Source organism: Poecilia mexicana, unplaced genomic scaffold (assembly GCF_051168715.1).
Source record: "Poecilia mexicana isolate PSO_F unplaced genomic scaffold, ASM5116871v1 scaffold_18, whole genome shotgun sequence".
NCBI classification, from domain to species: domain Eukaryota; kingdom Metazoa; phylum Chordata; class Actinopteri; order Cyprinodontiformes; family Poeciliidae; genus Poecilia; species Poecilia mexicana.
In genome coordinates this window covers 24,390,101-24,413,853 of record NW_028263387.1, presented here as the reverse complement: position 1 = coordinate 24,413,853, position 23,753 = coordinate 24,390,101, and the positions used below count along the sequence as shown (strand labels likewise).

The following is a 23,753-nucleotide window of genomic DNA, read 5'->3' as shown; positions in this document are numbered from 1 at the left end:
ATTTGAAAGACTGATAATAAAATAATTAATAATAAATAAAGTTAATTCCAAATTGTTACAGCTAGTATGAAAAACTAAATAAATACAAGACCATACATAAAGCAGTAAATAAAGTACAGTAACAGTAAGGTGTAATGTAATTTAATTTACTGAATTCTGATTTTTTTTTAAATTAAACTGTTGTACAAACATTTTTCTTCTTTTATAAATAAGTTAGTTTTTTTTAGATGTGTCTCCATCTTTAAGCTAAGGAATAAATATTTCCCCCTATTACTGGAATGCATTAATAGATAATAGATAAAAAAATGTTAATTTAGCCCAATTTAAACTATAATTGATTTTATAATTAAAATCACTTTAATTGAATACACGCTTTATTATGTCTTTAACTTGCGTACACCAGCAGGGGGAGCTGTTACACTAAAATGCTACTGTTCTAAATCCTTTTGTCTTCTGGTTAAAATATTTTATTTCTACTAAGAATTGCGTTGTTTTTTTTTTTAAAGAATGAAAAATAAAAATAGAAGTGAGTATTAACTTAATGTTAAACGGACAAATAACTGAAGTAAACATTAAATTTGATTTGCTGATGTAATATTGAAAGGTTTATTTACTGTATTAAAATTTAGTGGTTTTGCTCAATATATACCTGCATTTAAAGTGATTATTAATTAAAAGAAGAATCAGACAAAGGAGAGAAAGGCGAGAGACGGTAGAGAGAGATAGACAATGGGACCGGAGAGGGAGGGAGGAGGGACGTTTGTTCACGTTCAGCCGCGGAGAGGACGGGGAGGGCGGGGTGGATCCAGCCGGTGTCTCCTCTCTGCTGCAGCGGCCATGCTGCTGTCCGCCGCCTCGCTCCGCGCATCCCGCTCCTCCGCAGGTGAAACCGGCCGCCGCTGCATCCCCGCGACCCGGGTTGACTCGCAGGCCCGGCGCGGCTAGGCTCGGCCGCAGCGGTTCGCCCGAACTGGGTCCGCCGGAACGGTCCGGAACGCGGCGGCGGTGAGAAGGGGGGAGGAAGAGGAGAAAGGCTCCTTAGCAACAAACCGGTTTCATGGCATTATTGGTAGGTACCTCCCTCTGTCTGTCTGTCTGTCAGCAGCTTAGCAGCAGCAGCGGGTCGGATTGATGGATCAAGTCAATGAAATGAAGAGAGAGACAAACTGTACTCAGGTTTTATAATCATCCCAGCATTTTGTTCTTGATTTAAATGGATTTTCCCAACAGGATGTCCTCCAAACCAACCCATTTTTACCTAACTGTTCTTTTTAAAAAGCAACAAAAAGATTAAATATCATGTCGTGGTAATATTTAGCAGAGAAAAACCCAACATGATTTTGGGGGATTCTGTATTGCCAGTTCAAACCATCTGATTGTCTTTTTCTTTTTTTTTTTCCAGGGATGGACGGGACACTGAGGATTAAACTTTGACCTGAGCCAAAAAGCCCCAAAATGGACTGGATCAGAGTGATAATGGTTTATTGATTTGGGTTTAAAGCAGGACTAGTTTCACTTGGTTTGTTCGAAAGCCAGACAACTGAGGTTATGGTTGGGTCAGTGAGACTGCAGTGAATTAGCCTCAGGGATTGAATATAGGAGGCCTAAGATGACTGGCAGGTCTTCTTAGTGTTCATCTAGAACTCTGAGGTTCTTGATTGGCCCAACAACAATATATCTAAATTCTTAGTTTAGCATTTTTAAGGTCCACTTTGGTAGAGAACCACTGGATTTACAGTAACCCTGATGTGAAGACAAATTCCTGAACTCCACTGGACCAGAACTGGTGACATTAGATCACAACTGGATTTTGTCAAACTTGATACTGTTTGAGGACCAAAGGTGACTGGTTTGAATGGGAATAGAAGGCCTCTTGAACTGGTTTTGGACCACTTGATCAATAATTGACTCATTTTGGTGTATTGGAATATGAATCTTAAATCGGATGAACTCTGAGTGCAACTGTAACCTCATTCGCCATGTCTCTCAGTAAGACCCTTGAGTTGGAGCATTTCGACGAACGTAACAAGGTCCGCCGGGGCCGCTCCACCCGACCCAAACGGGATGACTCCACCGGCAGCGGTGGGGGGTCCGGCCCCAGCTCCAGGGGCAGCAGCCTGGTTCCCAGTCCTGCCCACAGCGCCAACTGTAGCTACTACCGGACCCGCACCCTGCAGGCCCTCACCTCAGAGAAGCGGGCCAAGAAGGTCCGGTTCTACCGCAACGGGGATCGGTACTTCAAGGGCCTGGTGTACGCCGTTTCTAGTGACCGGTTCCGGTCGTACGACGCGCTGCTGATGGAACTTACTCGGTCGTTAGCAGACAACCTTCATCTGCCACAAGGAGTTCGTGCAATCTACACCATAGATGGCAACAAGAAGATCACCAGTATGGACGAACTGGTGGAAGGTAAGACTAATCCTCCTCTAGTGAAGGATTGGGTGTCTGATATTTCAGCTAAGGCTAAGTAGGGTAAGCTGAAGGTATTCATCTTGATTTCTGCTTAGTGTGAATGATCCTTAGGATTATGATGACAGTATTGGCTCATTTCAAAATGTCACAATGTTTCCATCATCGTCTGAAGGACTTGAAGGGCTTCAGGCGTTTATTATAAGACTGGACAATATGGCGGAAGAACAGATCAATCTTGATATCACGTTTTTATATCAGTCAAAATGGATAATTATTGATTTTTTGTTGTTTGTTTTAAATTTCTGAAATACTGCCAAACTGGTTATGTGACCATTCCAGTTTTTTCCAGTTTCCTCTCAAGCAGGAAACTGCTGTTTTTCTTGTCTCGTCATGCTGTTTTTTTTATTTTTTATTTTTATGCAGTTATAAGACGCAAAACCTGAATCTTCTGCTGCGCAAGTTATTGTACAGGTTGTTGCTAGGTAACCAAAGAATGAATGGGTTGCTAGGTAACCAAAGGGCAAAAGGTTGAGCGGTTAAAGCCTTTTCTCTACCTACATCCCCCAGAATGCTGTGCAGTTCTGGTTCAAAGTTAGTGAAATTATTGAACGTTGTATCGAACATATTATCTATTGATATTGATCACATGTCTGTTGTGATAGATATTATTGATTTATTGCCCAACACTAATTTATTATTAGCCTATAGAATCCAAATGCAGTGGCAGGTCATGGTGCTGCATCTTCTTGTATTTGATCGGTTTTGCTCATCAGTTTTTAGTCTAACATAATTTAAATGCTTTTAAATGCATCATAGCCACTAAGTCTGATTAGGGCAAGGCTACAATTTTGTAAATTGTTTAATTAGGAGGCATAATTTTAGCAGAACTATTCATGATTTCAAACACCAAAAATTTGATTAATCAGTAAAATCAATCTATTGACCACCACTAAACTGTTAGGTAGAGTCAGTCAGAAAGTGGTGCAACGTGTTACTGATATCTAGAAGCAACATATCTGGTGCTCAGACTCATGAACTGAGACATCAGTACCAGAGTCTGGTTGGACCTGCAGCTTTTAAACAGCCGCAGTGAAAACTTAGACGTTCAACCAATACAAATAGTAAAGGTAGAGTTCTTTGTTTCCACCAGTGTAAGAACAGAGCTTTGAAAGATTTTAAAAATGCTTTTCAAACAGACTTTGTAAGAACCAAACCAAAAGTTAAGCCTCCAGGTTCCAGTCAGTTCTGTTTGTGTGCTAAACATCTGCAGGGAATCTTAAAGACGGCAGGAATGTTGATCGTTAGCATTTTTGCACCATGAGTGAAAAGCATTATGATATCTGCAATGACTTCACCTTTAACCCCAAAAGTAACACATGGTTTTCATTTAATAATGTAGGAACACGGGAAAATTTAGATTTATCTAAAGTTAAAGTTGAGAGGAAGCATGTTTACACTGACTGTAAACTACAGTGTACAGCATAAGAGAAAATCTACTGTACAGTTATTAAATTTTGCTTAAATTGCCCAGGTGGTGATGTGGACTTTGAATTTTATTGCAATATTTTGTGGCAATAAAAATGCTATTTATGGCTTATATGTAGGTAACTGTGTGGCTTGGATTCAGTAGCGCCCTAAACCCAAATACTCAAAATGTCATTTATGTCACTAAACTGCATTTTTTTTAACTGCATTTATTCATATTTTTTAAATTTAATGGTGCTCAAATGGAACAAGCAGTTAAGAAAATAGTAAAAATAACATTTCAGTCAGTTCTTCTCAACATCAGTAATTGAAATTGATCAAGACAACAATAAATGTAAATCTATATTCTTTCACAATAAAGGAACGATATGATAAATTCCATCTCCTAATATGTTGTTCAAAAAGAAATGTTCAACTGGTAGTGCAAAGAAAATGTAGAAGATATGAATATTTGTGCTAAAAACAGTAACAGACTATTAAAACAAACCAAAGCAGGTGGAATGAACCCTGACTGAGTTTATTAGTCTAACTAGTCCTAAGAGGAAGGATCTGTGATAACGCTACTTTGTGGACCACGGATGGTCTAAATGTCTCCAAAGAAACTCTCCAGGTCAGCAACAGCCTTTCTGATTAGCTTTATATCTTAAAAAACTACAAAATAATCAGTTTCTAATGAAAACTATGAGAAAAATCAATATGAAAACCTTTAAGAATCTAAATAATCTGTACTTCTGAAGATCTTTTTAAATGATGACCTGAGATCTTGAACTATTTTCTTCATTACTATGATTTATTTCCATCTGCATGTAAACAGCTGAAACATGTCAAACATTTTCTCCTCTGTGGCCAAATTCCTCTGCTGTTATCACCAGTTTAACTGCCCATAATATTGATTGATAACATCCGATTGGTTCACCATCAGACCTGCACCCTGCCATCCTGCTCTTTACCTGTGTTTGTTTTGCAAACACACTTGAATTATTTATGTCTGTGTACATCACGGGAGGAAGAAGTATTTCCTAATCAATACAGGAAGTCTCAGGGGATCCCAGCCATTAATATTCATTCCTCGACTCGGGCGGGTTAAATTTCCACATTGAATTCAAAATGTTTTAGAAACTTCTTTGTCAAAACTGAAATATAAATAAAATGATTAAACTGTAAATGTGATAAAAAGCTTCCAGAGCTTAATGTCTTTCAGAGTTGAAGACATTAAATAATATGTCTGGGTAATTTTACCAACGTCTCCAATGTCTTCTGTTGCCTGAAGCGACTTGGAGAGAAACCGAGCAGCAGCAGCAGCAGCTTAGTATCAGCAGTTTATCATCAATATTGATGCTGGACTGGTTGTAAGGTCTTCTAATGAACATTAGTGGCAGGAAGCCGTTCAGCCGGAGATGCTCTAAAAGACAGACGCGTCACTCTGAGCACTTAACACGCAGAATGGACCGTGACGGATTTAATCCGAGTCCAAAGTGGGAAATGCATCATTTACAACTTCTCTCTGGAAAAACATGAAGGCATTCTGTTGAATGATTGGCTGCTTTCCACCTCAGCATGTTCTAATGTCAGAAAATGTGGAGTTAATCAATGAAAAGCTGTAAGAAGCAGCATTTCTGAGAAGGAAAATGGAATATGGCAGCAAAATTTAAGGGTTTTTTACACCTGAGAGTTGAGAAGACTCAATTTTTTGGGACCAAAACTGCAACATTTGTTACATTTTCAGCTGCCGTGGTTCACTCAGTTTCACACTGCACTGTGTCAAATGAGCCAAACCATTTGAAACACCTGTTCCTCTCCTCGCCTGTGGGGGCGCTGCAACAAGAAATGACACAAAAAGTCTGAACCTTTTTCATGAAATGTAAACTAAAATGGAGTGGCATCAGATTTTAGTGGTTGAAGGATTTCTCTTTTGTCTTTGGCAAAAGACAAAAGGTTTTTAGGCAGACAAGAGTTTGCTTTATTTGGTCCACATCAGCGTTCGATTACGCATTCACACACCCCCAAACGAACTGGACTTTATAGGCAAACGAACCAGGGTTTGATTAAAGTGGACTAAACAGGGCTGGTGTGATCGTAGCCTAAGAATGTTTCCACACCTGATAGTCCAGTAGACCTGGTTTCATTGGGGCCAAAATTGCAACATTTGTAAAAATTTTTGCTGCTGTGGTTCTCTTTATCAAATTAATCAAACCATTTGAAAAACCTGTTCCCCTCCTCACCTGTGGGGGCGCTGCACCGAGAACCACTGAAGAAAATGACACAAGAAAAGAACGCGTGCTACTTCCTTCTTTACAAAATGTAAACATGAATGGAGTTTTGGAGCCGTCTCTGGTTCGCTTATATATGTCGCTTATATATACATTCGAACTGCACCAGAATTCACTTCAACCAAACTGAGGCTGAGGTTTTTAGATGGACCAGAGTTCATGTTTTTGGCCCAAACGAATCAGACTATCTAGGCAAAGGAGCTAAAGTTTGATTAAAAGGGACTATCAGGGTTGGTGTGAACGCAGCCTGAATGTTTGGTTCCCATCCAGTCTTTTTTTAACACAGGATGTTCTGGTGTCCTGGCTGAATCGGCCCGGTTTGTATAACAACCCAGAGCAATCCTGTCCAGCTCATTTGAATCACAGAGTGAAAGTCAGAGACAAGGTCACTGAACAAAGCCTGGAGGGAGGGAAGGTGTGTGTGTGGCGTCTGGAGGCAGAAATATGACGGATACAGAGATGAGGAGGAGGAGGAAGATAAACCTGCATTAGTCTTTTGGTTTGGTTGTTCTGTCAGTTTTACATATTGTTGAGCTTCCTTTATGCTAACCGTTGACTTTGGTTGAGGGAATAACAAGTTTTATGCTCCTAAAGGGACGTTTTTGCCGTCGGTCCTGCTAAATTAAATATTTCCTCCCAGCAGCTGTTGGACTCTATAACCATCACTGGTCCCAACAAACTCGAAAAGTCTTTACATCTCTGATGCCATTTGCAGTTTTTCTAATTTGAAATTAAATCCCTGCTGTCATTTGGACATTTTTGTTGTTTGCACAGTTTTATTGTCACTTTTGTTTTAAAATAGTTGCACATTTTGTACATTTTTTAGAAATAATTGCACTCGGTTGCACATTTCTTTGGATCGGAGTATTCTGTTTTAATAACTGCAGAGTATTTCAGGTTGTAATTCTGCTGTTTCTGTGCAGTGTGACATTCTTGATTCTGTTTTTATATTTTATATTTTATCTTTGTGTGGCTCTACCTTGCTACTTGAGTTTTCCACCAAGAGACAAGAAGTGGATTTCTGTTCAATGCTGGTAGATTTTAAACAAAAAAATCTACATGACATTATTAAAAACGTTTTTTTTAAAAACTTACAGAAATATCTACTGCAGGGAAACTGTAATTTTTTTCTAATTTCTGGTTTCAGAATGAAAGAAAAACCAAAATGGCTTTAAAAAGAATAAATGTATTTTCTTGAATGTATTTTGAAATAAGCAAACAAACAAGAAGACGGTTTGTAATGTAAGAAAAGAAATGTGTCAATAGAAGTTGACCGTTGTAAATGCAGACTTTTCAAAATAAAAGCTGAAAAACTTTTAAAAATAAACTTTTTTGCAGCTTCCAGTCTAACAGCAACTAGAAGCTGTTCATCAGTCTGGTGATAATTTGCAGATTAACATTCAGCTTTAATATTTGCTCCATTAAACCAGATATTTTGCAGCTCCTGCTCGCGGTGCGGTGGTTAACGCTGACGCTGATTGGCCGACCGGGCTGCATGTCGCTGCGTGTAATTGCTGCTCTCAGGCTGTTATTTGTAACCTGCTATTAATCGGCCAGTTAAATCCTGAGCTGAGTGACTCTTGCAGCAGAGGCAACGTCTCTGTTAAAGGAGAAAATCTGCAGAACAATAGTGGTAGAAATAGGAGCCAAGTGGTTTGCTCTTTGTTTTAATTACCTACCTGGATTTATAATGTTAGTTTCTGTCTTTCTGCTTGGATCTTGAACGTGACGTGATGACTGATGTCCTTCACAGAGCAGGAGAGTTGATCTGACGTCGGCTGTCACTTTGTCTTCAATCAACTGCCTCGTGTTTCAACATGTCGGCTGATCTGTAGTTTTTCCCTGTACGTCAGGGATGCAAGTATTGATTAATGAGTTAATCTAAAGTTGATTAATTGATAACTTTCTTAAAAACCTGAGTTTATCAAGAGCGCCGACCATCTTTCCATAGGACAAAGAGCTAAAATTGTCCACATATGCTGAATTTATTATTTATTATTTTGTGGCAGCTGTATTAAATACAGACAGAAAATTGTGGTTTCTCACATTCGTAAACTTAGACATGTTCATACATTATAATAATTAAATAAATTAGGAACCTGTTAGGCTGCAGAAAAGAAAAATAAAAGAAGAAAGAATAAAATATGTGAAACAGTTAATCCTTATTAACAGGCAGATATTCATACAAAAGTACTGTATGAATACAGCATCATGTTTTTTTTTTCTATGTCAAGTTATAATTTTTCTCTGGTATCGACATATTAGGGGCATTGAAGACATAAGTAGAATAAATTTACATCAAAAAACAGAAATTTTGAGATTAATCTCAGAAACGAGGAAATTTATGAGCCTGAAAAGTTGAAAATTTTCTAGAAAAAACAATAAAATTTTGAGATTAGTCTTGGAAGTTTTCTAGAAGAAACTTGCAAATTTCTGAGTTTCAAAACTGGAAAATTTGCTAGAAAGAAAATCTGAAATGTTGAGATTTTCAGAGGTTTACTAGAAAACACAATAAAATTCTGAGTTGGAAAAATAAAAACGTTGCTAGAAGAAAACCCCTGAGGAATTTTAAGATTAATCCCAGTAAATTTTCTAGATTTATTTTTTTTTTAGATTAATCTGATAAAGTTTCCAGAAAACAAGGAAATTTATGAGTTCAAAAAGTTGAAAATTTGCTGAAAAAAATCTCAGAAATTTTAGGATTAATCAAAGTTTTGAGTTTCAAAACTGGAAAATTTTGGACATTTGATATTTGAATTTTTCTTTAGAAAATTTCTAAGATTAATTTCAAAATTTCTGATTTTTTGGCTTGAATTTACTCCTTTTTTTCCATCTAATACGCCGTTGTAAATAAACGATTACTCGATTTATCTAAGCAGTAAATTTTCTCGTTTTCTCGTTGATATTTTGCTCTAAATGCGTCATCCTTATCTCCTTCCCGTCCAGGCGAGTGCTACGTCTGCGCCTCAAACGAACCTTACCGGAAGGTCGACTACACCAAGATCTCCGTCCCGAGCTGGAAGCCCGGCGCCGGTTCTGGAACCGCCACGTCCGCCTCCAGCCGGACCCCGACGGCGTCCACCGGCGTGTCGACGACCGCCAGCGCCGTCGCCAAAGAGCGGCCCGAAGGTCGGGAGGGCAGGGAGAGCAAAGACTTCATCAAACCCAAACTGGTGACGGTGATCCGGAGCGGCGTGAAGCCCCGCAAGGCGGTGAGGATCCTGCTCAACAAGAAGACGGCGCACTCCTTCGAACAGGTGCTGGCCGACATTACGGAGGCCATCAAGCTGGACTCTGGGGCCGTGAAGAGGCTCTACACCCTGGACGGGAAGCAGGTGGGGCGCTTGACTTTACGGTTCCACCCAGAGATCAGGAAATCTGTTCAAATCAGCAGCTTATTTAAAACAAAGACAGTAAAATGTGTCAGTTATGAATAAAGCTACAACTACAGTTAGATTTGCATACTTTTCAACAAAATGTGCAATTATTTCTCACCAAACGAGATGATAATATAATATATTTAATAATTGCATTATTTTCTTTAAAAATGCAAACATTAATCTTATGAAATGTCATTACTTTGTGTCATTTTATCGTCTAACTTATTGATTTTATGGTTCTTTCACTGCGTTTCTGTTTTATTCAGGAAAACTTTAGCATTTGCAGCAGCTTGTGATTCCCATTAGGTGAAGTAGAATCGAACAAAGCCGTCTGAGTCGAGCCAGAAATCAAATTAAAGCGCATTACAGAATTACTCCTCAACAGAACCGCTAATTTACGGCTCGGGTCGTTCTGTGGCGCTCAGCAGAACTGCAGCCGTCAGCTAAAGTCCAGTTGTTGAACACTCTGATCCGCTCTGCAGCTCGGTTTGGTGCGAGGATTTAAAGTTATCGCAGGCCGACCGGCGGAGCTATTTTTGGACAGAGGCAGGTTTTTATTTGAAGTTGCAGATAAGCTGAAGGAAAGCAGAGGCAGCAGAAAACTGACTGAAGGCCGTTTGTTGTTGTGAACGCAGCTCGGATCTGAGCGAAGAAAAAAGCTTTTATTGAGTCATGCAGAGATGAACACACCCTGACTGTGTCAGAGTGGATGCAGCATCCACTTAAGGATAATAAAGCAGCGTTCACTGCCTTCAAAATAAAAGCATCCTGGGATGCAGCCTTGAAACAGTTGTTTAATTTTAGCTTAAAAATAATTTTTGTTCACATTAAAATGTTGCTGTTGAGGTTTTATGCATGTCTATGCCGCAAAAAGTGCAAAGAAAAAGTTTTTTAGTGGTTTTCCATGTATTGAAATTTAATGGAAGAGTTCTGAAATGGAAATGTTTAATATATGCAGAGCTAAACAGGCTGATTTTAACTGGAATATAGGAACATTTAGGATGACCTGCTGTGAATTTATTGGGATTAAATGGGATTTAATTCATATTTACTTTTAATTTTAGTTTTTGTTGTAAAAGGTTGATGATGGATGCACAGAGACACATCTGACCTGAATTTAAATTAGTTTAATATTTCAATGCAGCTCCTAGAATTAAAAAATATGCATCTGAGGAGAAATTTAGTGTTTTAGTAAATTATTTAAAACATGGTTTAAACAGAAGTACGCATTTAAAAAAATATTTTTAATTAAAGGTTATATTTGTATTTATCTTGTATTTATATTTCAAACATTAAGTGGCTTCATGGAGTTTGAAATCACAACATCGAACCAACATAAAGTTGTTTTTCTTGGTTTAAATAGCAAAGTTTCTTCTTTTCAAATTAAACCTTTCATCTAATTTCATAAAATATTAAAACATTTAACTATGTGAGTCACATAAAACTCACAATTTTTACCATTTAAAAACATTAATTAAATTCTCTTTTTAAAATAAAAATGCTGATTGTTTTTTTTTTCTTTAAACTGGGACTTTTATTTTGAAGGCACTTCAGTCCCAATGAAAGCTTTTATTCTGTTGGCCTCAGCATGAATGCAGCAAGGCCAAAGTGTGTGTGTGTGTGTGTGTGTGTGTGTGTGTGTGTGTGTGTGTGTGTGTGTGTGTGTGTGTGTGTGTGTGTGTGTGTGTGTCCTCACGTCTCAGCTTGCTTGGAGAGAAACGCCATCTCTCACCCTGCATTGTGGTCTCCATGGCAACCGGCTCGCCAAGGAACCGGCACGTGGAAAGTTGTCGAGGATCCGGTTCCGGAATTGTTAGGAGTCGCCGTTGCCATGGAAACAGAATAGCATTAGCATGAGTTCGTAGCGCAGAATCAATTCAATTCAATTGAAAGTACTTTATTGATCCAAAGGGAAAATGAAAACGATCAGCACCAAACGTGGGAACCTGAACCTCTGCTGTGTAAAATGAGCTTTTACAGAAAGTGAAGGTTTTTCAGAGTTCAGCAGAGACAAATATAATCCTTCATTTCTCTGGAGAGCCTCAACATTCACCGTTTTCTCTCTGCTTACACCTGGACACCTTCCTGTTAAGCCACTTAATTCTGATTTATGGACCTTTCAGACAGAAAAGCTCCTGAACTCAGGGGACGAACCCAGTTAGCCAGGAGCTAACTCTTTAATACATCATTTAATGTCATAATTTCAATAATACAGCTCATAATGAATCACATTTTTAATTAGCAAAATGAAATACTCAAATATTTTCACATTTTTAGGCCAAATTTGGTTTAAGTTGAGGTGATTTTGTTAGATATTGAACCATAGATTAGCATTATTTTCATTATGTTTGGTTTAGTTTGAAGAGTAGCATGTAGAAGTATGAACTTAATTTTACACCCAATCCAATAAATCACTATTCACGTTAACTTTAACACTTAATCTATTTTATTTTTGGTTTTGGTTGATATTTTATTTTATTCATTATTATTAGTTTGGACATTTAAAATGTCTTCCAGTTCCAGTCTTTAGTGTTCTGTACAAAATTAAACAAAGTTACTAAGTATTATATTTTATCGCAGTAAATCCTGACAGTTTATCTCAGGACCTGGTGTGAACTTTGCTGCAGCTTCCCTCCGTTTAATCCCTCCTTTCATACCTCTGCTGATCCCTCTTTTCTTCACCTCTCCTCTCTCTCTCCGTTTCTCCGTCTGCATAGATCCGTGTTGATGAACACTTTGTCTGTAATCCTCAAGGCCGTTGTTTGTTTCTTGTCTGTCAGAAGCTGCTGAAGAGCTGCAGACATGATTTAAATATTCCCATCTGTCCTCCGCTCAGAAAAGAAATCCCTCAGTCACTGAATCTGTGTGTGTGTGTGTGTGCGTGTGTGTGTGTGTGTGTGTGTGTGTGTGTGCGTGTGCAGCTGACCTGTCTGCAGGATTTCTTCGGGGATGACGATGTGTTCATGGCGTGTGGGCCGGAGAAGTTTCGTTACGCGCAGGACGACTTTGTTCTGACGCATTCTGGGAAAACGGCGGCCTTCGTGAGCGGTGAGCATCAGAAACACAAACTCAAGGCTGAATTTTTTCCTCCAAAATCTGATGAAATATTCTGGATATCTAGAATATTTTTGGCCCTCAGTGTTATGAAACACAAGGTTATTCCACAGTGTTGCACATCAGAGTGAACCTGGAGCTTAAAACACATGAAAGGTTTCTTAAAGGTGACGTTTTATGCTTCGTTGAACAGGTTAGGACAGGTTTATGGCCGACACAAAACAAGAAAATCACATTTTTTTGCACAAACTCATTCTCATTCATTTGTTTTAAGGCCTCCTGTCATTTTAAATCCAAATAATCTGCTGCAGGCCAACTCAACGTTTACACTCACACCTTAAAATAGCTGCAAACAGGCACAGTTATACAATTCTACAGCTTTGAAAAGCAGAAATGGAGCTTCCTTTACAATCATGATCAGTTTCGGCTGATCCATCCTAAGTTTAGAAAATCATGGCTGATTTATCGGTGAATCTCTCCTGGTTTTACAGCAGCTCCTATTGAAAATCAACAAAACCTGAAGAGTTTCTACATGAAAATTTAAAACCTACTTTTGATAGAAACATGAAACATATACAAAAGTAACCAACTTTACCGTCCATCTGTCCATTTGTCCATCTGTCCGTCTTCAGAGTGCAGGACCAAGACGCCTCGTCCAGCCGCTCCTCAGAAACCCCCCAAAACTCCCGGCAGCTCCGGCTTCTCCTCCTCCAGGACTCCACCCAAAGGTTTATCCAGGACCAAGTCGCCGGGCTCAGGTGGGGAACCAGGACGGTTACCATGGAGACACAGGTTTAAGAACCAGTTTAGGAGCTTATTGGTTTAAGAGCAACATCCAACCATCCATCCAACCATCCAACCAACCATTGAGTTGTATATTTTGGGCATACTGATACGTTTAGAAAGTTTGAAGTTGATTAAATGTTTTCTTTCAGTTGTTTTATGGATCTTAAAACGACTCGGTGACTTTAAACATACGAACACGTTTTAACCAATCAGATCGCTCTTTTCTCCGTCATGCAGCCAATGAGGTGTCAGGATCCCAGTCAGCTATAAAGTCCAACAGGTCCAGTCCGTCTCCCACCAGTCCTGGGACACGACGCAACTTAAAGGTCAGAGAGACGATTTATGTTTGAAAACTAGTTTCCTCTCAGATTGTTTTCCTGGAAAATCTGAATTAAATCAGTTTAATTCAGATTAAACTGATTTAAATTAAGTTGACCGAACCTGAAAGAGTTTAGTGTCGAACTGTTTCTGCAGCAGAAACTTGGAAGAAAATCTCTTCCATATTCAGAATAAGGAAGGTCAGACTCTGTTTCTTCTGCTGCTAAAGTAAAAAGAGATGAGCAGAGTTTGCCCCCTGGTGGCTGCAGGAAGCTACTGCAGTTCTCCTACATAAGAGTGATTCTTCCTTCTGTCCTGTTTCCTTTAAAAGTTTATCACCTTTATTTTGCATCAAATTACAAACACTATGAAGCATTAAGAAAAATGACTAAAACCTCATCACATAGACAACAAAAACAATGATAAAAATCAGGTAAAAAGCCCAAATTTTCATTGTTTTGAAGTTATAAATGGCTTTGAAAAAGGAAGCAGCTCATAAATGTGGATCTTTCTCAACAAATATATTTACATTTACTAAAAAAAAAAGCTATTAAAATCTAAAAACATCTTCTCAGTTTATAATTCAGATTTCCTACAGTACTACCTCGGATCGGACCTGGTTTTATTCCCTAACATCTGTCGTTTTACCGTCAGATCTCGCCTCGCCGTGCGTCTTCCACGGATGTGAACGGGGAAGCCGAGCAGCCGGACGACGACGCAGAGGAAGGTTTGTGCTTCCATTGTGGTAAAAATGAAATTTAATGAAGATTTTGGAGTTGTTTCTTAAAAACATGACAGTTTTTAGCCTTTATTATTAGAAAAATCCACTGAAGATCCAGGAAATGTTTGAGATGAAGCAATCGCAGATGAAGACGAAGCAGCAGATTGAGTTTAGCTTTCCTAGTGCTTCTTATTATTCATAAAATAATTATTTTTTTATTTCAGTGAACGGAAACCGATCCGTTTCGTCCTCCACCATCAACGAGAAGTACAAGGTGGGAAAAGTGATCGGAGACGGAAACTTTGCCGTGGTGAAGGAGTGTGTGGAGAGGTAAACCTCACTTTAAACGCTATGGAAGTAGTTAGATGATTTTCATGTTTTTAAATTAAAAGACTAATTGGATAAATACAAAAATAATCATTTTAAGAATCCTTTGTTGCACATTTGTAATTAAATAAGTAATTTAGTACAAAAAAGGCCATTTTTTCAAAGAACTAAATTAGAGCAGTAATTTAGCCAAAACTATAGAAAAGAAAAGTATTTTTTATTTCAGATAAAAAAATCCTTTGTAAATCTTCAGTTGTTGTAAAAAACAAACAAACTTATCACCTTTTTTTATCCAGTCATTAGTTGATTGATCCACAGATTGATCACCAGATCAGTTTTACTTTATTGATGTTAAGCAGAAAAATACATAATAATTATTTTATCAGCTGCATAATAAATAATGAAGCCGTCACTAAAGGAATGCTGTCTTTGCATTTTAGTTTATTTAATGTCTGTTTTATTATTTAAAAACGAACTAAATTATTTTATGTGCATTCCTAATAACAAGGCTTACATGAAAACTCTACAGCCAAATAATCAATAAATCATCAGAATAATTGATACACAAACCAAAATAATCTGTCAGTTTTAATCCATTTTCTCTGCCAAATATTTTAATTAAAACTCATTTAATCTTCTTAAACTTAGGAATTGCTGATTGATAAGAGTAAAATGATTGATCAGCTGGAGGTTTGAACTCTTCCTGCTCGTTTCTCTCCGCAGGTCGACGGGGCAGGAGTTCGCTCTGAAGATCATCGATAAAGCTCGATGCTGCGGGAAGGTAGCTGCTGCTTCCAGCTCTCACTCTGCAAAAAACAGTTTTATCATCGCTCCTCTGCAACAATCCAAACTAATAACAAACTGAATTCTCATAAAGCTGACAAGCTGCTTAAAACCATCAGTTTGTGTTTAACTTTTTTACCTGGTTTAGCAGAATAAAATGTTTTCTGGGTAAAACGTTTGTCTGAACAGGAACACCTGATAGAGAACGAGGTGGCGGTTCTGAGGCGGGTCCGACATCCCAGCATCATCCAGCTGATCGAGGTGGACGAGACGCCAACGCAGCTCTTCCTGGTCATGGAGCTCGTTAAGGTCCTCTGATTGACCTCTGACCTTTGACCCTGAAGCCACCAATATCAGACCTTTAAATTAGAAACAAAGTCGTTTCATGTTCAGATTTTTTTAGCGTTATTGTTTTTGTTTTTTCTGTCAGAAACTGAAGGAATATTGATATTAGGCTTAGATTTTTAAAAAATCATATTTCTCAACATTTTTTGGCTCATTTCTGTATTTTTGTCTGTTTCATGCATTTTCCAGGATCAGATCTTATACTGTTAATACATTTTTTAAATCCAAAACTAAATAAACTGATAATATTAAGCTTAGATTAAACAAATAAGAAATTTCTCAATGTGTTATTAATTGTTTAATCATTACTGAATGATTAAATGAATAAATAAAAGCTCCATTCTCCACGTTTAACTGGTTCCTTCAGGGCGGCGATCTTTTCGACGCCATCACCTCGTCCACCAAGTACAGCGAGCGAGACGCCAGCGCCATGGTGTTCAACCTGGCCGGAGCCATCAAGTATCTGCACCGGATGAACATCGTGCACCGAGACATCAAACCAGAGAACCTGCTGGTGCGAAGCGCATCATCTTCTGCTTTCACCTGAGCTCTGCGGCGCTCAGTTCTGCTTTCGTTCTGCAGGTGTGCGAGTATCCGGACGGCACCAAGTCCCTGAAGTTGGGGGATTTCGGTCTGGCCACGGTGGTGGAGGGTCCGCTGTACACCGTCTGCGGCACGCCGACGTACGTGGCGCCGGAGATCATCGCCGAGACCGGGTGAGAGACGGGAAGTAAAGCACAACGGCCAGTTCCTCCAGTGCTCCTTTGAATTTCCCACATCATTTTCTTTCCATTCGTTAATTGATGAAATTCTTTATCCATTTTTTGGTTATGGATGGTTGATTTTAGTTTTTAATTTTACTGCGTCTATACAAAGAGATCCAACAATCATTTCTAAAGCTGCTAAATGAAATAAGTTTTCATTGGTTTTTAATAAACCTATTTAAGCTAAAAGTTCAGATTTACAGAGACTAAAAATGAAATATTTTTTTAAACCTACTGAAAAACATGGATGTTTTTTCTATTTTCCTTTATAAATTTATTTATTTGCTTCTGGATGTTTTTATTATGCGACAGAAATGATAAAGATTCTTTAGATCTCCCGTCTTGTTAATCAAAAGAAAAATGTCTTAAATGTGCAATAAATACTTTTCATAGTGATAACATCTCGTCTTTGTGAAGATTTTATTTGGATTTAATCTAAAATTATGCAAGTCACACATTTTTATTGGATTTCTTCTTGCTCTTTGTGTTTTGCTAGATTGTTTATTTTCCATATTTTTGTGAGTAAATCTTCCCATTAGTTCATAAACAGCCAGTAATGTTGATGTTTTCTTCTAGTTATGGTCTGAAGGTCGACATCTGGGCGGCTGGAGTCATCGCCTACATCCTGCTCTGTGGATTCCCACCTTTCAGAAGGTCAGTAAACGCAACGTTTTACTTTAACCAGGAAATTATTAATAAATGTTTTTATTCACATCATCCTGTGTTGGTTTCATGTTACTATGAATGTTTCCTATTTTATGTTTGAGTTGGTGGGAAAAACTGGAATATTTGTCACTTTTTTCAACAGATTCAATAAAAATTAGCATATTTTTGTAACTTTAACTGCAGTGTGTTTTATTTGTGTCTGTACTAACAGAACTCTGCTTTACGTCCCGCAGTGAGAACAACGTCCAGGAGGAACTGTTTGATCAGATCCTCAGAGGGAAGCTGGAGTTTCCATCTCCAGACTGGGACAACATCAGCCTCTCAGCAAAGGTTCGGCTCAGTTTAGGAAAAATAAACGTCAGATATCAACCTGTTAAAGTAAACCAAGGTTACAGCTTATCAATAACCCAATAACAGGGATACAAGTCATTGTTTGTTCTTTGAAATGACCATAAATTCAGTCAAAATCTCTGTACATTAATATCTTGTTGAGAAAAAAAGAACTGAAAACAAATGATTGTCTGTTTTAGTTTGTTTTAGACTAAAACTTGGTCATTCGGAGCAGAAAATGGCAACAAAACTGATCAGAAATCAAAGTGAAGCTAAAAGTCCCATTCTGACGTCTGTAGATGTTATTACATCTCCGATCAGACCAGTCTTTAACTGCTGACACTCCTCAGATGCTGATCAGTCAGATGCTGCAGGTGAACGTCGACGCTCGGTTCACTGCAGAGGAAGTCCTCTCCCACTCCTGGGTGACGGTAAGAAACATAACGATGAACGTTTTTCCACTCGGCTGCAGCGATTCGGTTCTTACCGTGTAGAAATGTGTTTATGATGGTGGTAAAGTTGCTGTTTTTGTAGGACGAGGCGCCGGGAGAGTCCAACGCTGTGAGCGGCCCTGAAGATCACGGCAGCGAAGACGCGCAGGAGTCGGATCGCGAGTCTCCGATTCTGGAGACGAAACAAGTTCCCTCACCGCTGGTTTAGGCCGCATCCCAGTCCCACTGGTCTGAGGGAACCAGCACGATCCAGTCTGGAGAGGCTTCACCAACTGGGAGCCAAATAATCTTCCTAAAGTCTCCATTTACCTGCAAGCGGCTCCCTTTCATTTCTAGGAAAGTAAAACTTTAAAATATAGACAGATGAAATTAAACATTCTCAAATGCATTTTTGCTGCTCAACTAGTGACTGAATTACACACAAAGTGAAGTTTTCCCAACGTCATCTTAGGGACCAGGTGGCGTTTCATCTGAAACCAAACTGTCCAGTAGCTGCGTTTCCATTACATGTCTGTGCAAAACTGTTGTATCCCATTAATGTTGGGGAAAAAAAGGCTTTTATTGAAAATGTTGCCATGTTTCCTGAAAAAAGATGACTTGCATAACTGAAAAGATTTGATCAGTGGAAACGCAGCTACTGACAGGCAGACGAATCCTTACAGATTTATTCACCACATCTGCAGGATTTTCCCTCAGATCTGGCCAGAAATGTTAAATAAGTTTGAGAAATTTGCCTTTGCTCTCAAAAACTGAACAAAGCCCACTATCTCAGTTTGGACATCTGATTCTGGTTCCTGTTTCCATGGAAACTCAATCACTAATCGTATATCTAGTTTCTTTTCCCTAAATCAGGTTTATTATAGTTCATGTTTAAGTTTGCAGAAATTGGGTTCATTTCTAAACAAAATAGCCTTAAATCTATTTTAATTTCCAGCAAACTCGTTTAGTTTGCACAATTTAAAATAAACCCAAAGTTTATTTCTCTCTCTCTCTCTGGTCTTCTGACATGGACTGAGTTTCCTGGTTACTTACCCCAGACCAGTCTCTCCAGTATTAAATCCAGTTTGTCTCCTGGTAACCGTCCAGAGCGCGTGCCAATTGATCTCCAGAAGGTTTTGCACACGGTCCGGTTCTGATCCGTTAAAACAGGCGCCGCTGCTCAGGCCCTGCTGCCTGCAGGACGTCCATGAACACACGACGCCTCTGAACGGACCAAAGCTTCCTGGTTAAACGCTGTGGTCTGGAATGAACTTTAAACGGGACTTTACTGATTTTACGGCTCTAACCTTCTCTGAAGTTCCTGCCAAGCCAGGATGTCTTCCATTTATCTGAAAATATGTCCAACTTTTGTCTCTCCTTCCCTGGAGAAGACTCACGTCGTCGTCTTCTTCTACTTGTCATCAACCTGCTGAGGAGATATTTGAGCACTGTGCCTGTCTGCGCTGCTGATCCAGTCGTTTTTTTGTTTTGTTTTTGTTTTTTTTTACCAGAATATTCCCATCTTTATAAAAATAATGCAGAATCTTTGGAAATATTTCTCCAGAAGGAACAATTTTTTAATATATTTTGTCTGGTTATAAACTGAAGTTTGAGTTGATTGGAAGAATCTTGGAAAAATGAAGGCAGCAAATCTGAATTTTGGCTTTTAATTAAGATATAATGAGCAAGAAAAAAAAGTCGGAGCTCAAAACACATCTGTTGAACTGAATCCCATTTCCTATTCATCATATCCAGGCTGCACTGCAAAAACACTAAATATTACCAAGTATTTTGGGTCCAGTTTCTTGTACAAATGTCTTAGTATACCTGAAATAAGACGATTTCTGTAAATATTGGAGCTTGGTTTTAAATAAAATGCTTAAAAGCCAGCAGAGCCTGTTCTTCTCCACCTTGCTGGATTTAAAGCCAAATTTTATAATTTAAACTACAGAGACAATAAAATACTTTTGTTAGTAATAATTCTGAATACTGTTAGAAAATATGAAAAATATTGACATTTTAGTCTCGAAAAGAGATTTGATCTGACCTTTGGAAATGGGATTCAGCCTCAGTCTGTTTTCTGCTTCTTCAGACCTTCACCTACTTTAAAACATTTTGTTTTATTCCTGATCAACTGACTGACGTCCATTTTTATCACCTGAACTGTTCAAGCATCGCTTCAAAGATGCATTTGGACTGAACTTAAGGGCACAGCAAACGATGAGCTCTTTGCTTCTCCTCACTTTATATCATTTTAGATAAAAGGGTAAGTCTGTAAATACTGTAGATACCGTTCTGTCCGTCAGTGTCTGTGTGAGTCTGTTGTGAAGTAGGAAAACAGTAGCAGATTGAAGAATAAGTAGTGTTACAAATGAAAAGAACAATCTCATCATCAACGCCTCAAAAAAAATCCTACCTAAAGAAAATGATTTTTCACATAACTAATAAACCATTTTGGCATTTAAAATGTAATTTCAGTATTTAGATAGTTAAAAAACTGATATTTGGGATTCAGGGTTTCTGGTGATGACCTGTAAGGAAAGGTAGCAAACATCAATGAATCTCTTTCTTTTCTATAATCATGTTACATCCAACTAACGTTCGTCTCCATTTGCACTTTCCATGAAATTGTCTGTCCAAAGCTGCGTGTCTGTTTGATGTTTTCGCTTTTGGGAAAGAGGAACTTTTGAGATGGGTGTTTGCATCAATGGGGAAGCAGTTCCCGTCCATAAAACTTGAAAAGAAAGTGTCTGAATAAACGCACTGACCTGATGCAGTGATGCAACCTTTCCATGGCCTTGACCTTTGGTTGGAGTCGCTCACTCAGAGTTTGGCTGGAGGCTCTCCTGAATCTACAAACATTCAAATTCATCGAAATCGTTAAAATTCAGCCATTCTTGGGCTGATTTTGACACATAAAAAGCCTCCATCACCAAAGTAAAGATTTGGAAGAAACTGGACTTTAACTGAACAATTTAGGCTCAATTATTATACAATGGGAAGCAGCTGAACATACATGAACTAGTCCAGTGGTATCCAATTGATTCACCAAAAATGGCAAATTTAAGCCACTGGCAGGCCTCAAAATTCATTAATTTAAAATGCAAAAATTGTGATTTTTATTTATTTTATTTTTTAAGTTTTACCTTCTTAAAACATTTGTATGGACTGTACATCATTAAAGATCCAAACCATAAACAGGGCTTTGGAGTGCTGCCTTTTAACAGAAACATAAAATTTTCAAATTCTTATTTTCTCTGTTTGTTGGCCAAGTTTTTGCCACGTCAGACTTGTGATCAGAGGCTGAACAGCATCGATTGTAGGGCCAAAAATGGCCCCCGATCCACACTTTGGACACCCCTGTTTTACAAACTCCTAATAATGGCCAAAGTGATTTGAATCGGGTGCATCAAGGCACAAATGTAAATAGAATAAAATAAAAAAAACAAAACCTGATTTTTGCTGATGGAAACAGATTTTTAGCTGCATTTAGTTGTCTGCAGTCAAATGTTTTAGTTTCTTAAATGTATTCAGTCAGAAACGTGTATCTGAAGTTGGGTAGTAAAAGTTTCTGATGAGCTCAGACTGTTATCATCCATCCTTCACCACTCTGCTTATCACTGGGGTGTAAAATTGCGTAAACTTTTGTTATTGAGTTTCTAACAAGCCCGTCTTTCTGAGCTGCTGTCACCTGGGAGAAAAACTTCAGCCAAACTCTGGATTGGCGCCTCGACCTTTGACCTTCTATGCCTGCTATGAACCCAGTGGTCTTAATTCTTTTCTCTTTGCTTTATACCAAACCAAGAGGAGCCTTCAGTTGTTGTTGTTGTTGTTGTTGTTGTTTGTCCTGCTGACGCCTGAGTCAAAACTGAGAGGAAAACTATTCAGTTCATCAGAATCTTTGATAAAATGTTTTACTTTTTCAAACTCTTTGTAAAAAAAAAAGTGTTTTCCCAAATTTATTTACTTTTGCAGATAAACTCTCAAGTAGAAAACTGAAAACTTAAAAAAGAAAACATGAATCCAGAATTGAAAGAAAATATCAAAGTATTATGGCCTTGTTAAGAAAATAAAATAATGAAATTGTGAGAATAAAGTCAGAATAATATGAGAGTAAAGTTGTGGTGTTACCACAAAAAGTCATAATATTACACCTTTATTTTTGAAATATTACATCTCATATAACTATTCTCATGTGACTTTATGCTCGTAATTTTATTGCTATATTCTCATATTTTTATGACTTTATTCTCATATGACTTTATTCTCATAATTAAATTTTTTACTTTTTCTTAGTGCAGCCCTAATACTTAATGGTTAAAGTATGTATGCAGCAATGGTTAATACTATCTGCATTTACATTTTAGTTTGCAGTAAATAGTTTATTTTTTTGTTTTTGCTACTGATTTTCTGTCTCCCTGACAGGTAACCAAAAGTAGAGAAGCAACTCTCTGGTCCTTCTGGTTGTAAACTGTAAACTTCCCAGTGAAACGTTGAGGCCGGTTCTCTTTAAATCACAGATAAAGCTTTATTGACATGCAGTGTTCATGTTTTATTGAATGTTGGATTGTGCAACGTGGAGATCGAAGATAAGATGTAGCTGAACTGAATTTTTCCAAGCAGATTGACTCAGGTGGCTTTACTTACTGGGCCCTGTTTGTTTGTTTGTGTGTGTGTGTGTGTGTGTGTGTGTGTGTGTGTGTGTGTGTGTGTGTGTGCATGTGTGTGTGTTTACATCACTTCAAGCCTCATTATTATTGATTGAAACTGAATTTCATTTGCATGAAGTGACAAAAATCCAAATTTTGAAGGAAATTGGTCTAATTTTTCAAAAAAGCAGAGACTGAGCTTCATGTTCATTTAACTCAGCCACAACATGGTAATAACTGAAATATATACAGTAGATAATTTTGGGTAAAACATTTTCTTCCTGAGATGCCTTTGATAAAATGAGTCAAGTTTTGACATGAAGGAACCGTGGGAACAGCAGTGTTTTCTAATGACATGTTTTAATCTCAATAAGCTGTAATGTTTATGTGTGTTGAGGTGAAAACGTGTATGTTTGCTGGGATCTGGGTGGAAATGATGAATCCCTTATTTGTGTTGAGAAAAGATGAATTAAACTGTGAAATAAAAGTCTTGCTGACACAGCTGTATACTGTTGTGTTTTTAAATATAAAAACATCCTGCAGCTGTGACATCTTTTAGCATCAGCTTCCTACAGAGAGGGGAAAACACCTTAAAGGTGCACTTCCTCATGTTTAGGAGACATCTACAGATTTACTGTGGGCATTGAAAGCTGGACAGACAAAAATAAATCATTAAACATTTCCACCTTTAATGTGACCTACTTCCTGCATCTGTTGATAAAAACAAGTCAGTCACCTGGTTGAGTTTAAGAGTTTGCTGAATCACATTTTGATTCTGCTTGGGTTCATGCCTGCAATCACTTACTTTGTAGTAAATTTTTTAAAGTCTTTTGACATTTGCAGCATTTACACTGCAAAAACACAAAATCTTACCAAGTATTTTTGGTCTAGTTTCTAGTGTAAATATCTTGGTGAATTTGGAAAAAATAACTTTTCAGCAAGAATAGAAGCTTGTTTTAAGTAAATAATTCCTTAATATTGAAAAGGTACTTGTTCCATTGGCAGATTATAATGACATACCATTAGAACTAG

At 38.1% G+C, this 23,753-nt stretch overlaps 1 protein-coding gene across 1 annotated transcript; it reads left to right on the top strand.

The window, feature by feature from the left end:
* The first annotated feature begins 143 nt into the window (after positions 1 to 143).
* LOC106928796 (serine/threonine-protein kinase DCLK2) lies at positions 144 to 23,220 on the top strand. The gene is made up of 16 exons (XM_015005283.2): positions 144 to 1,069; positions 1,403 to 2,409; positions 9,114 to 9,502; positions 12,469 to 12,595; positions 13,234 to 13,359; positions 13,625 to 13,713; positions 14,360 to 14,432; positions 14,651 to 14,756; positions 15,477 to 15,534; positions 15,726 to 15,845; positions 16,249 to 16,395; positions 16,464 to 16,597; positions 17,222 to 17,299; positions 17,545 to 17,641; positions 17,992 to 18,072; positions 18,176 to 23,220. The coding sequence occupies exons 2-16, from the start codon at positions 1,980 to 1,982 to the stop codon at positions 18,299 to 18,301; spliced, it is 2,181 nt and encodes a 726-aa protein (XP_014860769.2). The 5' UTR covers positions 144 to 1,069; positions 1,403 to 1,979; the 3' UTR covers positions 18,302 to 23,220.
* The last annotated feature ends 533 nt before the right edge of the window (positions 23,221 to 23,753 follow it).

What these genes read in the sequence shown, in the direction of transcription:
- LOC106928796 (XM_015005283.2), top strand. Translation starts at nt 1,980, where the DNA reads ATGTCTCTCAGTAAGACCCTTGAGTTGGAGCATTTCGACGAACGTAAC. An exon ending in GGACACGACGCAACTTAAAG is followed by an intron (nt 13,714 to 14,359) that starts GTCAGAGAGACG and finishes TTTTACCGTCAG; the next exon opens with ATCTCGCCTCGCCGTGCGTC. An exon ending in AAGCTCGATGCTGCGGGAAG is followed by an intron (nt 15,535 to 15,725) that starts GTAGCTGCTGCT and finishes TTGTCTGAACAG; the next exon opens with GAACACCTGATAGAGAACGA.